The sequence below is a fragment of the Apodemus sylvaticus genome, chromosome 7 (genome assembly GCF_947179515.1).
Source record: "Apodemus sylvaticus chromosome 7, mApoSyl1.1, whole genome shotgun sequence".
NCBI lineage: Eukaryota > Metazoa > Chordata > Mammalia > Rodentia > Muridae > Apodemus > Apodemus sylvaticus.
Genome location: NC_067478.1, coordinates 24,247,929 through 24,264,153, shown reverse-complemented (window position 1 = coordinate 24,264,153; position 16,225 = coordinate 24,247,929). Strand labels below are relative to the sequence as shown.

General features: G+C 40.8%; 1 protein-coding gene across 1 annotated transcript; it reads left to right on the top strand.

Annotated features, from left to right (window-relative positions):
- Nucleotides 1-3,553: 3,553 nt before the first annotated feature.
- Dbr1 (debranching RNA lariats 1) lies at nucleotides 3,554-14,991 on the top strand. Its single transcript, XM_052187551.1, has 8 exons — nucleotides 3,554-3,878; nucleotides 4,324-4,448; nucleotides 6,186-6,266; nucleotides 7,172-7,257; nucleotides 9,484-9,708; nucleotides 12,665-12,745; nucleotides 12,965-13,110; nucleotides 13,972-14,991. The coding sequence occupies exons 1-8, from the start codon at nucleotides 3,682-3,684 to the stop codon at nucleotides 14,666-14,668; spliced, it is 1,638 nt and encodes a 545-aa protein (XP_052043511.1). The 5' UTR covers nucleotides 3,554-3,681; the 3' UTR covers nucleotides 14,669-14,991.
- Nucleotides 14,992-16,225: the final 1,234 nt, after the last annotated feature.

The following is a 16,225-nucleotide window of genomic DNA, read 5'->3' as shown; positions in this document are numbered from 1 at the left end:
AGAGTGAGTTCCAGGACAGCCAGGGCTATACAGGGAAACCCTGTCTCGAAAAACAAAACAAACAAACAAAAAAAAAAAAAGAAAAAAAAAAGAAAAAAAAAGAAAATCTTGCTGAGATGGGCTTTATAATAATCTGGTATTTTGTACCAGTAGTCAAGTGATAGCTAATGTTTTGAGGCATGATTCTAAAGGAATATATACACAAAATGAAAAAAAATTGCATGTAAAAAATCTAGAAGGAAGAAATTTGTATAAATTAAAAATGAGTTGTTTGAGCTAGAAGTTCAGTGCCAGCCAGGACAATATGGTGATATCATATATAATATCATATATACATATATATGATATTTTATATGTCACACTCTGAAGGTAACCCTCTTAAGCTACACAGTGAGATTCTTTCTCCCTAGGAAAGACCATTTCTCGAACTCTCAACATTTCTTAGTTGCTTTTGATTGTCTAGGTTTGAGGCCCCATGGGATTTTCCTCTTTCAAGTTAGCATGCCCATATATATATATATATATATATATATATATATATATATATATATATGAATGAGTGTTGGGAGTTGAATATGTCAAATCATTTTTTGACATTTCAAAAGTCTAATGCAGAAAGACAATGTTAGAAACTAGTGGAAACCTTAATTTTTTAAAAATCTTTTTCAACATTGTCAATTTATTTATTTATTTATTTATTTTTATTTGGTTTTTTTGAGACAGGGTTTCTCTGTACAGCCCTGGCTGTCTTGGAACTCACTCTGTAGATCAGACTGGCCTCAAATTCAGAAATCTGCCTGCCTCTGCCTCCCATAGTGCTGGGGTTACAGGCCTGCACCACCACTGCCCAGCAACATTGTCAATTTAAATATCAAAAAAATTATACCTTCCTGGTAAACTTGAAGAAACCATCCCTAAATCACTGTAGGCACAAAGCTTTTGTATTTAATTAAAAAAAAAAAAAAACAAGTACAATTTTATTTTCTCTGTACATTCACAAAACCCTTAGGACTGACATTAAAAAAACAAAACAAAAACAAAAACAACAACAACAACAACAACAAAAACCCAGAAGCTAAATCTCCCATGGAAATAAAATGTTGGCTCCTACATCCAGGATTTTTTTTTTTTTTTTTTTTTTTTGGATTTAGCTTTTTTGAGACAGGGTTTCTCTGTGTAGCCCTGGCTGTCGTGGAACTCACTCTGTAGACCAGGCTGGCCTCGAACTCAGAAATCCACCTGCCTCTGCCTCCCAAGTGCTGAGATTACAGGTGTGTGCCACCACCGCCAAGCTACATCCAGGGTTTTGTTGTCTGTACTGGTCACACTCTTACTGGTGTAATCTGAGTGTTCCTCAGTTAAGAATTTCACAAAGCCATAGCTGTGGTGTGGGTCAGTGGCTCTTTGGCATGTAGTACTGGCCTTGCCTGGAGAAAGAGCTCTTACAACAGCACTTTACCACCCTTCTTTTCTTAGACATTCCTACCCTTTCCTCCCATGGTGGGATCCTAATTTATTAGGACCTTTACTCAGTAACCAGGGGGGAGGGGGAAAACTCCAACCTAACCAACAGTGCCTCTGGCTTCCTTGTATTTAGTCATGGACATCATATCGGAATCATTAAATTATCCTTGGTCCTGTCTTGCTTTATTTAGAATTAATTTTGATGTCTTTGTTCCTAGGACACTGTCTCTCTGTTTTAAATGTACAGATAGCCACGCATGGTTGATTATACCTTTAATCCCAGAACTGGGCAACTTGCAAAAGCAAGCACACTGCTGAGAGGTCCAGGCCAGTCTGATCTGCATAGTTCCAGGCCAGTCAGAGATACATAAAAAGATCCTGTCTCAAAAGAAAAGAAGAGAAGAGAAAAGGAAATGAAAGGAAAAATGGAAGCAACAAATAGAACTGATACAAAAAGAAAGAGCAGAGTTAGATTTATAAAATTGTATAACCCTGATTAGATTGTTTTTTCTTTTTTGGGACAGTTTTTTTATAGGGTTGGTTTTCATTTTTGGTTTTCTGGGATAGGGTTTCTCCATGCATCAGCCCTGACTCTCCTAATTCACTTTGTAGACCACGCTGGCCACGAACTCAGAGAGGTTTGCTTGCTTGTTTCCAGAATGCTAGCATTAAAGGTGTAAGCCACCATTGCCTGGCCTAGATTGTCCTGATTGATTTTTTTTAGTTGTTTAAATGTATAGATCTCTGTGAGAGGCTAAATCTTTTTAAGTTCAGATTCCATTTTAGAGCTCCCGACCTAAGTCTGAACTCAGACAAACTAACAGGCTATGTACCTAACATTAGTTTCCAAGTTACCCCCTCAACAAGACCAGCCTCTCCAGGTTATTACCCCAACAGATCTGCACCCCCAGGTTACAAGGCCACCCGCTGCCAAACGGCCACCAATGCAGGGGGAAGCAGAAATTAAGTTTATGACTCCCAGCAACAAGGGCCATGGTAGCTCTTGAATTAGATGCTTAAAAACCACCACCACCACCAAAAAAAAAAAAAAAAAAACCACCACCACCACCCCACTGAGCCTGCAGATTGCTCCCCCCAGGGCTTCTCTCTACCAAAAGCAGTGTTAGTGGCAGCTGAGGAAGACTCTGCTATGAGTTTGCATCTACTCCTGTCTGGTTTTGGAGGGGTGGCTAACACTTTCCTGGTACCACATCCACATTCTCTTGATTAGATTATTCTTCACTGGTTTTGCTTCTTTGCCATTCATTCTTCATTGATTCGCTGCCACCTTTTCTCTCCAGAAGTTTTCAAGATACTTAGTTGCTTTCATTCATCTTATGTTATAGTTAGGCAAACAATTTGGTAGGAAAATGCCCATTCCCCTTAGTCAAAAATAATTTTAGATCCGGGCGGTGGTGGCGCACGCCTGTAATCCCAGCACTCTGGGAGGCAGAGGCAGGCATATTTCAGAGTTCGAGGTCAGCCTGGTCTACAGAGTTGAGTTCCAGGACAGCCAGGGATATACAGAGAAACCCTGTGTCGAAAAAAACCAAATTCAAAAAAAAAAAAAAAGTTTTAGAAATTGTGTGTGTGGGGTGTGTGAAGGGTATAGTTTTAAAATAATCGGTAAATTTCAAAGTTGCATTTATATTTTAATGTCATCATTAAAAACCCTTTTACTTTCTAATTCCTTTTTTGTTTGTTTGATTTTCGAGACAGGGTTTCTCGAAATCCACCTATCTCTGCCTCCCAAGTGCTGGGATTAAAGGCGTGCGCCACCCCTGCCCGGCTCTAGTCCCTTTTTAAGGCGATTATGTTTGCTGGGGAGAGGTTTGCTCTAGGGAACTGCTCAATCGCTCCTGCTCACTTGCTTGCCTTGATTTTACTAAATTAAATTCCTATTCTTGGAGATTTTATTTCCTTTTCTAGTTTTAAACGATTAAATCCATCAGATAGTAGCACTCAGGATAACACGAAGACGGACAGGGCTTTTATTAGACAAGCTTAAAAGTTTCCTCTTGGCCAGGTCCTTCCCGCTCCCTCTCTCGCGAGATTTGGAAGCCGGAAGTTACATAAAGGAATCTGAACGCTCGGCGGCGCTGTTAATGTTGGCGGGAGCCGGGCCGGGCGGGCTGCCTCTTCGGTGTTCTCTGCTCTTCGGCCCGGGCTGCAGGTGCTCGAGGGTGTTGCGGTGGAGTTCCGCGGCCCAACGTCACGATGCGGGTGGCTGTGGCCGGCTGCTGTCACGGCGAGCTGGACAAGATCTACGAGACTCTGGCGCTGGCGGAGAAGCGCGGCCCGGGACCGGTGGACCTGCTTCTGTGCTGCGGCGACTTCCAGGCGGTGCGCAACGAGGCCGACCTGCGCTGCATGGCCGTGCCGCCCAAGTACCGCCACATGCAGACCTTCTACAGGTGAGGGGCGCGCGGCCGGGCCTCGCGTGAAGAAGTTCCAGGTCCCCCCGCCGCTGATCGCGGTGTCTGTTGGACCTGGAGCTTAGGAAATGTCCCTGTCCTCCTCGCCGTACACATCTGGCTCTTCTTCCCAGGGACCTTAGATACTTTGGAATTGCTAGAACACTATGATTAGTTCATTTAATGATCTAGTTTCCCCGTGACCTGCTGTGTGCCAGTCTGGGTTCTAGAAGCCCAGACTACATAGCCTTGCACTTCACAGAGTTCTTGATCTCAGTGAATGTATGGTTGGCACGACACTCAACATTTCATTGATTTTTTTTTTTTTCTTTAAGGGCGTTTGATTCTTTTTTTTTTTTTTTAAGCCTGGCCTTTTCCTTCTGCCCCTCTTGCTTTTTCTGCTGTGGTTGGTTTGGTTCCTGACAACTTTACCGTTATGTTGTAGGTATTACTCTGGAGAGAAAAAGGCCCCGGTTCTCACCATCTTCATTGGGGGAAACCACGAAGCCTCAAACCATTTGCAAGAGTTACCCTACGGCGGCTGGGTAGCGCCAAATATTTACTATTTAGGTATGTGTTTACGTCTTTTGATCTTGTCAGAATTTCTACCAGTTGGGCAGCTTCTAGAAGACATGTGGTGTTGTTGAATACCATTAACTTAAATAATCATGAGATTTGACTTAAAATAGTTAATTATTAAATGACCACTCATGAGCATACATCCATTTTTCTTCTAATGGTTTAAATAATAGTTAATATGATGACAAGTTTTTTTTATTCTAGTCTCTTTGTTTTTTCTTATTGAATTAAACTTTATAATGGAAAATGCTAAACATACATGAAAATACCAAGCAGTATAATAAATTTCTCGACTTGTTAACTTCAACATCTATTACTCTGTTTTTCTTTTCCCATATTTAAATATTCAGTATTGTTTAAACTTTTTCTGTGGGAGATGACTGGGATGTCTTAAAGCAAATCCTAAACACTGGGTTATTCATTTGTATATTTTTAAGTACATGACTCCCCTCCCCACCCCAAGATTTATTTATTTATTATGTATCCAGTGTTCTGACTTCATGTATGTCCTGCAAACCAGAGCATCAGATTACATCCTAGATGCTTGTGAGCCACCACATGGTGCTGGGAATCGAACTCAGGACCTGCGGAAATGCATCGGTGCCCTTAACCTCTGAGCCCCTAAGTACATGGCTTCTGAGTGATAGTTTTTTTAGACACATGTACTTCTGGTGCCATCTTATACCTAACTGAAGTGAGTTCGTCCTTTTCTTGGGCTTTGTCCATACTCATTTCTCTGCATATCTCGGTTATCAGATCTACAAACGACTTGCTCAGGTAGGATCCAAATATTTGGTGTTCAAGACTCTGCCTCTTAGACTCTTCATTTCTTTTCTTTCTTTTTTCTTTTTCCTATATACTTTATTTGTTGTAGGCAATGAGATTGATTGCCTTGTAGCATTTCCTGCACTCCTCATTTATTGGATTGGATTAATTATGATATCACTTGAAATGCCCCTTTAATTTTTCCACATTTCTCATCTTTTAAAGTTTGTAGGCCTTTTATCTCTTTGTTTAATTGATTGTTTCTAGAATACTTTACAGGTTTTTCTAGTGATAAAATGTTAACGTTGGGAATTTTGTTTCTCTGTGTCATTACTGATTTGCCATCTTTCAACAGTCTCAGTATTATGAAGAGATGAATTTGGGCCAGGCATATTTTTAATTCCAGTACTCTGGAGGCAGAGGCAGGCTGATCTCTAGGAATTTGAGGCCAGACAGGTCTGTGTAGTAAATTCCAGGTCCCCCAGAACGACATGACATCGTAAGACCTGTCTCAAACAGATAAAAAGAAAAAAGGTGTGATTGTCAGTTGAGTCAAAAATGAAAATGTAGAAACTACAGGTTTCTTTTAACGTCACACCTGTTAACTTTACTCCCGCTATGTAAGTCCATTACAGGATATTTTCCTTCTCTCCAATTCCTCCCTCCTACTCTAGGTTCAGCTAGGTACCACAGGGTGCTGTTAGCTACTACACTGTGCTAATTGCTTTTAACATCCTGCCTCCTTATCCTTTTAGAATACACTTAGTTTCTTGTCTGATTGGCTCCAGGCCTTTTCTGCCTTGTAGATCATCAGCATATAACAATGTATGAAGAATGACCTTATAATGGCAAATACTTACAAATGATTTGAGGACTCCATAGAATTTCAGGCTTCTGAAGGGTTTATTCTTTTAGTAGATTCCTTTTATCTATACCATTTTACTAAATTGCATAATTTTTCAGGTTTGGCTGGTGTTGTCAAATACCGAGGAGTAAGGATTGGTGGGATCTCTGGCATATTTAAATCTCATGACTATCGAAAAGGTATTGTGCTGACAGAATTACTTTTATATTTTAGAGTTTGCATGCCCTCTAGTGAAATAACCAAAATTTATAGTTTAACTTACTCATCAGATTTCTTCTGTAATTGATATTATTCTTAATTTTTTTTTATTATATCTATGTGTCCATGATCTGGTTTTATCAGTATTTTTCAGGATTTGCCATTTTAATTTTGATTTTTAAGAAATAGAACAGGTGCCGGGAGCTAGTGGTGCACGCCTGTAATCCTAGCACTCTGGGAGGCAGAGGCAGGCGGATTTCTGAGTTCGAGGCCAGCCTGGTCTATAGAGTGAGTTCCAGGACAGCCAGGGCTACACAGAGAAACCCTGTCTTGGGAAAAAAAAAAAAAAAGAAATAGAACAGGCTAGGTGTAGTTGAAGTTCATTGACTCGACTGTTGTATTACTCTTCTTCCAGTTTGGTGTTTATCATTCCCTTGATTATTTCACGTCACTGCTGAATGCACAGGATGTGTTGAACAGTGTGTTTTGCACTTTGTATAAATGTATCTCATCGCTTGCAGCTTACTTCCTGCTTAAACATGTTTTTGAAATCCATGTCATTATCTGTTATCTGTAATCTGCTCATTTGTAGATAGCATTTTGTTGTTTAGACCCACCACAGTTACCTTTCATTCCACCACATCTAAGTGATTTGGTAAGGCTTACATGCTTAGATTTCACAGATTTCATGAGTTAAGTTGACAGTTAAAACATATATTTAATGTAGCTGTTAATTGAAAGTCTGTGTCGTCCTCCTATCCCCTCTGCTCTGCCTGGTGCCAAACTGTTGGCATGGACTCCAAACACGGCCTCTTTGTTACGTGGTCCATGTGAATGTTAAGTTGGAAAGACAGTGCTAATACAGTTGATTTCTCTTCAATTTAAGGTCATTTCGAGTGCCCTCCTTATAATTCATCAACCATAAGGAGTATATATCATGTGAGAAATATAGAGGTCTACAAATTAAAACAGGTATGTAAAAAGTATATAACAGTGACTTGAAATAGATTTAATTTTACAACTTTAAGTTTGTAAATTGTGTTTAATTATATTGGCTTGAAATATTTGAGACTACCACTTTAGTGTTTCTAAAATTTAATTTGGATAGTTTTTAGGAGGTTCACAGTTTAAAGATTTACTTATTTTATGTATGTGAGTACATTGTTGCTGTCTTCAGACACACCAAAAGAGGGTGTCTAATCCCATTACAGATAGTTGTGAGCCACCATGTAGTTGCTGTGAATTGAACTCAGGACCTTTAGAAGAGCAGCCAGTGCTCTTAACCACTGAGCCACCTCTCCAGCTCAGATTCTAATTTTTAATGGTTAACACTTAATTGTAGCAAGCAGTTGTATTTTGGTTTGTGGTTGCATATATTATACTTTGTTTAAGAATAAAGAGTAGATTCTGAAGTAAAATGATATATATTTTTTAAAGATTCATTTGTTTTATGTATGTGAGAACACTTGCTCTCTTCAGACACACCGGAAGAGCGCATCAGATCCCATTACAGATGGTTGTGAGCCACCATGTGGTTGCTGGGAATTTAACTCAGGCCTTCTAGAAGAGCAGTCAGTGCTCTTAACGGCTTAGCCATCTCTCCAGCCCATAAAGTGGCATTTTGAAGTAAATATTTGAGCCGAGTGTGCTGGGACACACCTCACCCATCACTCAGCAGGCTGAGGCAAGAAGGTTCTGAGTTTGAGGTCAGCTTGGGCTGCAAAGTAGAACCTAATGTCAGAAGACAAAAAGATAAAACAAAATTTTATACTACTAAATTTTAGTATTAGATAAAACTAATAGTATTAAATATAAAACAACTAATGGGAAAGATGGTACAGGATATGACGAGTTGTGAAAATGGTATCAAAATACTGACTTAACTGACAATAGGTGAAGCTGAGTTTCTGAGAATCCACTCCAGGGTGGACACTGAGCTGACCAGTTTTCACACATGGCATTTCATAGAATCTCATTCATGTTCTGTAAGGTAGCTCTCACTCTGTTTTCCCTCTTTAAGAATGGCTCAGTGGTTAAGATCACCGGCTGCTCTTCCAGAGGAGCTGGGTTTAATTCCCCGCACCTCCCTGGCAGCTCACCACTGCCTATAACTCCATTCCCAGGGATCTGACACTCTCATATAGGCATACTTAGGTAAAACACCAATACATATAAAATAAAAAGAAAAAAACACGAAGAATGCTAAGTCAAGATGTAGCCAGACAAGGAACCTGCCAGGACCTCCCTGATAGTCTATAGCAGAGCCTGTCTCAGTCCTTGGGCCTTGCACTGTCCCAGGGCTGCAGGGTGTAGGTGCTCACAGGCCTCCCCCCAACCCCCTCACAGGCCTTGTTTATGGTCGGTTGGTACTGTTCTTTTGGATACCTTTGTTCACTAGTCTACATCCTGCTTAAGAGCCAACTGGATGCTACTTTCCGACAGAGTGCCTCTGCAGTTCAGAGCCATCACCTTGAACTCTTATCCTCCACTTGGGGACTGTTGTACCTGAGCTCCATTATGTATTATCTTAAGTGGTTACTGTTTCAATCTAGTTTCCCAAGTCCTTGTCTCACATTACTTGATTGGGTTAAAGAGTAATTAAGTGAGGTGCACATTTTGTGTTTTTCCTACAAGCCCCTTTATGTATTCAATAATGTAGCAAAGGGAGAATTTTTAGTTGATACTATATGATGCCTTTGGGAAAAAGATGGCAGTCTAGGGGTCCACACCCAAGACTGGCGAGGAAAGCATTCGGCCACACAGCTGCACTCCCGTCCCTCCCAGTTTGTTCCTGTTAAGTCTTTGGATTTACTGTGTTAATTATGTTGGAAATTTTATTAAATCTGTTTTCTCTAGATCTCAAAATTATAATTACTTTATCAGGGAAAAGAAACTATGGCTATAATGCATTTTAGGAGTCTGGCATAGCAGGCCTCGGCTGGTTGGCAGACTAATAAAGATGTCTCTGCCACCCTGCCTTTGCTTAGGATCATTTCTGAGGCACAGAAAACGCTGCCTCTCCTTGTCTAGGTGAATGAGGAGCTTAGCGTTTTTGTTATTTCCTTAAAGTGTTTTTAGGACGAATTAACACAGAAAGCAAGATCATTAGTCAAGAAGAGGGGTGCATGGTTGGGGAGGGAGTTGCTTTTGTTTACTCTTCTTTCTAAAAAATGTCTTTCTGTGTTTCTGTTCTTAAAGTTAAAGCAGCCGATACATATATTCTTATCTCATGATTGGCCAAGAAATATATATCATTACGGAAATAAGAAGCAGCTTCTTAAGACCAAATCTTTTTTCCGTCAAGAAGTGGAAAATAGCACACTAGGGAGTCCCGCTGCCTCGGAGCTGCTGGAGCACCTGCAGCCTGCATACTGGTTCTCGGCGCACCTTCATGTGAAATTTGCAGCCTTGATGCAGCATCAGGTAGGACAGAAACCACCCTCTTAGCCTGAATAAATGCTAACAGGACAGCCAGGACCTAGGGACCATGGGGACCGTGGTAAAACCAGAGAAAGACTCAGTTCACCTCTTAGGAGTTGCTCCCTCGGAACTCAGTGTGGGGAAGAAACAAGCAAGCAATTGCACGCAGGGTGGGTGTGGGAGAAAAGGGCTGAGGTGTTTGAGGATGCCTGACTCAAATTGGTAGGCTGGGGTGGGTCTAGTTTTGGGGAGGGAAAGTTTCCCAAGAACTGCGTTGCTGAGCTGAATCTAAAGTGTCAGGGGGAAATAGAGTCTGTGAGTGTTTTAATAGAGGGACCAATGTGTTTGAAGACGTAAAGGTCCCAGAGCACAGTGCACTTGGAGTACTAGCTCCTGCTCCTGAGGTGTAGAGACAGATTCAGCTGGAAGAGAACCAGCATGCTTCTGAGCAGAGCCTGGGCATTTATTCCTTCTAGAGTAAGTTCACATTAGAAAGGGCCTTAGGGGGCTGGAGAGAAGGCTCAGTGGGTAAGAACACTGGCTGTCCTTCTAGAGGTCCTCAATTCAATTATCAGCAACCACATAGTGGCTCATGACCATTGCTAAAGGATCTGATGCCCTCTCCTGGCATGTAGTTGTATATGCAGACAGAGCATTCCTACATTAAAAAAATGTGTAAATAAATTTAAAAGGAGGAGGGCTTAGGGATATTTTCAAATAAAACTGTGTTTCAGGACCATTATACCTCCAATACAAAGAAGGTTTTAGTCTAGTAGCTTTGGGAAGCACTGTGTGTCACATCCATAAAGACAGTGCCCATTGGGCCATTAGACCTGAGAAGGTCTCCAGAAGCAGAAATCTCCAAGTACTAACCCTGTATGTTTTAGATGGTTTCTCTGTGGGGTACTTCAGGAGAAAGCAAGCGTTTTGGTTTAAAACTCTAGATGATGGGAAAGTTGGAGACTGATAGAGCCAGGTGATGGTTATAGAAAGATGAATTGGCAGGTTTCTGTGGGTTGGAGTGATGGCAAATCAGAGACACGGTGCTGCTTAGCAAAGCAGGAGTTTCTAACCAAAGCAAAGAACACAGAGGATGAAGCAGATTCTAGAGAGACTAGAAGCAGAGAAATAGGGGTTTGGTGAGAATGGGGAATACAGGATGACAACCAGAGGGTTTTTGGGAAACCATTTAGAAAATGCAGGGTTAACAGTTGGAAATCTCTTGATGTCTTCTATAGAATTTCTCAGCATCTTTAATACATTAATGAGCACTTTCTAGAAAGGAATGTGATGTGCAATGCTTCCCAAACTTCTTTTCTACTTTAACAACATGCCTGAGATAGTTTGTATGTGAAGATACTCCCGAAGCCCTTTGTGTGTGTGTGCTTCCAGAAGAGGGAAGTCACACCTTCACTTCGTCCGGGGCCTCTCGGTGATCATGCTTGCTTCATGATGTCCACGCACACATGTAGACACTGCTCTCCTTTCCACAGCCGCCTGCTTGGTTTTACTCCTTAAGGGCTCGTGGCACTCCTGAGTTTTGGGGTTTTTGTTTTGTTTTTTTAATAAGACAGTGGGGGGGGGGTCTCACTGTGTAGACTAGGCTGGCCTTAATCCCTGATCTGGCTGCCTCTGCCTCTGAATGCTGGGAGCTTGAGTCCTTGGTATTGGCTCATCAGCCTCCTTTAACTTGACAGTATTCTGTTAACCCTTTCACCCACCCCAAAGTCACTTTTTCTCAGAACTGTCTTGTCAGATCTTCTTCCCATAGTCTCGGTGCCTCGTGTTAGCAGCGCGTCAGTCACCGCTGCAGGACTGACCCTGGTCTTTTCCCGGCTTGTCCTGTCCTGTTCTCAGTCAGTCACTGTTGTCCTGCTTGTTGTGGCCTTCATTCTTGGGCTCTCTCCCTATCTCCTTTTGTTGATTCACTTTTGAGAAAAATAGTTTTATTGGGGTACAATTTACATATCAAGATTAACACTTCTTAAATATATAATTCAGTAATTTTAAGTAAACATTCTAGAGTTGTATGAATATGAATACCACAGTTCAGCCTTTTTTTGTTTTATTTTGTTGTTGTTAATTTTTTTAAGCTTATTTTATGAATGTGCGTGCACTGTCAATTAACTCAGACAAACCAGAAGAGGGCATCAGATCCCATTACAGATAGGTGTGAGCCATCATTGTAGTTGATGGGAATTGAACTCAGGGCCTCTAGAAGAGCAGTCAGTATTCTTAACCACTGAGCCATCTCTCCAGCCCCTTGGTGGGGATGGTTTTTTGGCTTTTTTTTTTTTTTTTTTTTTTTTTTTTTTTTTGAGACAGGGTTTTTCTCTGTAGCTCTAGCTGTCTTAGAACTCACTCTGTAGACCAGCCTGGTCTCTAACTCACAGAGATCCTCCTGCTTCTTCCCCTGGAGTGTTGGAATTAAGGGCATGCGCCACCATCTAGCTCACAGACACTGTGTCTATCACGCCACAGAATCTGTTTTATAATCAACTTTGCATCCTTAGCTATAGACAATCACTGGTTTGAGTTGTGTTTCTTCTGAATAATTCATGTAAAAAGAATTATAAAGTGCATGTTTTTAGGAGCTAGCTTCTTTCATTTGTTTGTGTGAATCACGCATGTAATGCGTGTCAGTGTTTGACATCATCACTGTCGTCATCATCATCATCATCGCGTCAGTGTTTGTTTTGAATTTTGGAAGAAATGGGAGCCAACAGTAATTAATGCTTTGTGCATCATTGCCCAAGTGTTTGTAGACTGCCTTCCCCTTTTCTTTTCTCTTCTTCCTCATTTATTTACTTACTTACTTACTTACTTACTTACTTACTTGGTAGTCATTCTTTTAACATAGAATTGGGAGCATGTATAAGAAATGTTATTTCTTCTCTATTCATTGTATGGATTACTTGTGATATTCTAACATTCTTAAATCGTGGTTTGTATCATCTAGGCCACAGATAAAGAACAAACAGGCAAGGAAACCAAGTTTTTAGCTTTGGACAAGTGCTTGCCACACAGAGACTTCCTTCAGGTAAGAGCAAAATGAGTTGTTTTACAAAAGTTTTACTCCTCCAGTGATTTTTAAAGAGCTAGTTTTTACTTCCAAATTTATTTGTGCTATTTATAATAATATGTTTTCTGAGAATTCTTTGATATTGCTTACGTTAACATTTTAAACTTAAATTGATGTAAAATTATTAGACTGTTAAACATAAATGAATTACCTAAAATTTCCAATTTCATCCTATAGGTGTTAGAGATAGACCACGACCCCAGTGCTCCTGAGTACTTAGAGTATGATGTTGAATGGCTTACTATTCTCAGGGCCACTGATGACCTCATCAATGTGACTGGGGGCCTGTGGAATATGCCTGAAGACAACGGTCTACACACAAGGTAGTTGTGCTCCCTGGAGCTCGCCTTCTGCACCACATGCACAGTTTGTCTCTGATCTGTGTTGTGTTCTGGTTCCTGAGGGGTGTGCTTGTCTGCAGAAAGGAGGAGGGACCAAGGTGACAATGGTTCTGGGCTCTGAGCATCTGGCAAGCGTCCTAACAAGTGCCTGCTCGATGACCTGACACAGTGTGAGCTACAGTAGTTCCTCTGGTCTCTGATTTGAGCCTAATTTAGGAATTTATACCCCCCGTGGCTCTAGCATGCACTGGCCTTGAGACCCCAACTTTGTACCCACTGTTGACTATTGTGTTTTATTTCTAAAGACTCTTGGCTAAGTTAATTATAATTTTACCATGTGGGTCTTTTTTTTTTTTTTTAATTCTATACATAAGGGTGTTTTTCCTGCATTAATGTCTGTGCATCACGCATATGCCCAGCACCAGTGGAGGTCAGAATTGGGAGTCAGTTCCCTGGAACTGGAATTACAAATGGCTATGAACTGACATGCAGATGCTGGGAATTGAACCCTGGACCTCTGGGAAAGTAGCCTGTGTTCTTAGACACTGAGCTTTCTTTGTAGCTCTTATGTAGAACTTTTGTTTTTCTAGACAGGGTTTCTCTATGAAGCCTTGGCTTTCCTAGAATTTACTCTGTAGACCAGGCTGTTCTCAAACTCAGAAATCCACCTGCCTCTGCTGCCCGAGTGTTGGGATTAAAGACCTATGCCACCACTGCTGGGCTTTTATTTAGAATTTTTAACGTTTCTTTTTTAATCCTTGTATCTGGAGTCTGTACTTAAGTTTCATTACTTACTGTTTGAAGGTGATAACTTGTATTAACCAATTGCTCCTGTTGTTACAGGTGGGATTATAGTGCAACCGAAGAAGCTATGAAAGAAGTAATGGAAAAATTGAACCACGACCCGAAAGTCCCCTGTAACTTCAGCATGACTGCTGCATGTTATGACCCTAGTAAGCCGCAGACACAAGTGCAGCTGGTTCACCGGATCAACCCGCAGACTACTGAGTTCTGTGCCCAGCTCGGCATCACAGACATCAACGTCATGATTCAGAAGGCCAAGGAGGAGCATCATGTGTGTGGTGAACATGAACAGCAGGGTGATCTGGGGACTGATGGCTCGGAAGAGGATCGGAGTGAATACAACACGGACACATCTGCCCTCTCCTCCATTAATCCAGATGAAATAATGTTGGAGGAGGAGGAGGAGGAGGAGGAAGGGGTAAGTGCTCATAGTGATATGAATACACCTTCCGTGGACCGTTCTTCCGATCAAGCTTCTGACCTCTCCACAAGCTTTTCTGATGTCAGGAACTTACCAAGTTCCATGTTTGTGTCTTCTGACGATGCGTCCCGTTCTCCAGCTAGTGGAGAGGGAAAATCTGGTGAAACTGTAGGGTCTGGGGACGAAAAAGACTTAGCTGAGTTTCCTCTGAAAAGGCTGAGTAATGAACACGAACCTGAACAAAGAAAGAGGATAAAAAGGAGGAACCAAGCCATCTACGCCGCAGCGGACGAAGACGAGGCTGATGATGAATAAGACAAGGACTTGGCTTTGTGATAAATATAGGCGCGTGATTTCAAGACCCTATTTTTAGGGCAGAATTTCTGATTTATTGCTGGACTTTGTAATAATGAAATGATGGAATTTTGGTTAAAAGCTCTATATTTAGGTGTATGTTTATATGATTCAAATATAGACATTAAAATTTTATATGAAATTTGATTGATGACCATTTTTAAGATATTCACTTTTATAGTTTTTAGCACTTACTACACATGAATTTTGAGAAACACTGTTCTCTAAGATGGGACTATGAAGATTTTGTAAATACATTAAATGACTCTTAATTGCTGAAATTATCATATTGGCTCTTGTATATTGGCTCTTGTATATTTCATTTTAGCTGAATTTTTATGTAACTTTGGTACCTATATTCAGGTTATCTCAGGATTGTGCAGTTTAATATTAAATATATTAATATATAATTATTCAATATGAATTAAATCTAACAAGAGTGTCTGAATGCTGTCCGTCCTGCTGCATGAGAGAGTGATGCTAGTGGAGTATTCTCAGAGATCCACGTGGAGCACCTCTTGTCTGGAGTGATAGCACCTGGGGAGATTGCCATGGACTTCGGAAGAATCATGGGATCTCAGCAGCCCAAATCCATCACCTAGTTTAGAGAAGTCCTCAAGCAGCCAGCTTGGCAGCTTTGAGGCTTTTGTTTTCTTCCATTTTTCACTTTAAAAGATTGTTTTCTTATTTACATAGGTATCTGAAACTGAATTTTCCTCACTCTTTTGAATTCCAAAAAGCCAGATTGTGGTTTTCCCCAGAAAAGTCTTTTTAACAAAGAAAAGAACACTTTCATACTTGAGGTAATTTCAAGTGTTGAAACCTCTTGAAAATATCTTACATCACAAAGTGTAAGATAAATGGTGGAATTAATAAATGTTAATTCTAAAAAACAAACAATGCTCTAGTTTACCCAAGAAAGTACGCAAATACAGGCTGTGCTTGGTGGGCCAGACCCTTAATCCTAATACTCAGGATAACAGGAGAACCACTAAGGTGAACCTGATCTACAAAGTGGGTTCTATATTAGCCAGGTCTATGTAGAGAGACAGTGTTTCAAAAAAAAGTATGTAAATAGATGCAAAAAAAAAAAACAACAACAAAAAACCACGTTATTCTTACAACACTAAAAGCTTGGTAGAATGTATGTATGGTTGGAATTTCTCAGAAACAGAATTTATTGATGCCAATTGTAGTTGAAGTGCATCAAATACATTTCCACAAAAGAAACTTACTAGAAAATGATTTCCAGAAAGTACCTGGTGGCTTTGTAACCCAAACGACAGCTTGTACTGTCTGTTTTCACAAAGGCAGAGACAAGTTGAATCCTTTAGTTATGTTCTAGCCAGGTGGTGGGCAATCTGAGACTACAGCAGGTTCACATCCTAAGACGAATAAACCATATTGTGTCTTACCTCCAGCCAGCAGCCTACATACAGAGGAAGTGGACATTCCAGGACTTAACCTCCCTCCTGTGGCCAGGTGGTCAGTCCTGTCCCTGGCATCTGTGGTGTCTAT

Bases quoted from the DNA above. Each gene is read 5' to 3' on its own strand.
- Dbr1 (XM_052187551.1), top strand. From the start codon at position 3,682: ATGCGGGTGGCTGTGGCCGGCTGCTGTCACGGCGAGCTGGACAAGATC. The intron at 4,449-6,185 runs GTATGTGTTTAC...ATAATTTTTCAG, and splicing joins GCCAAATATTTACTATTTAG to GTTTGGCTGGTGTTGTCAAA. The intron at 6,267-7,171 runs GTATTGTGCTGA...CTTCAATTTAAG, and splicing joins ATCTCATGACTATCGAAAAG to GTCATTTCGAGTGCCCTCCT.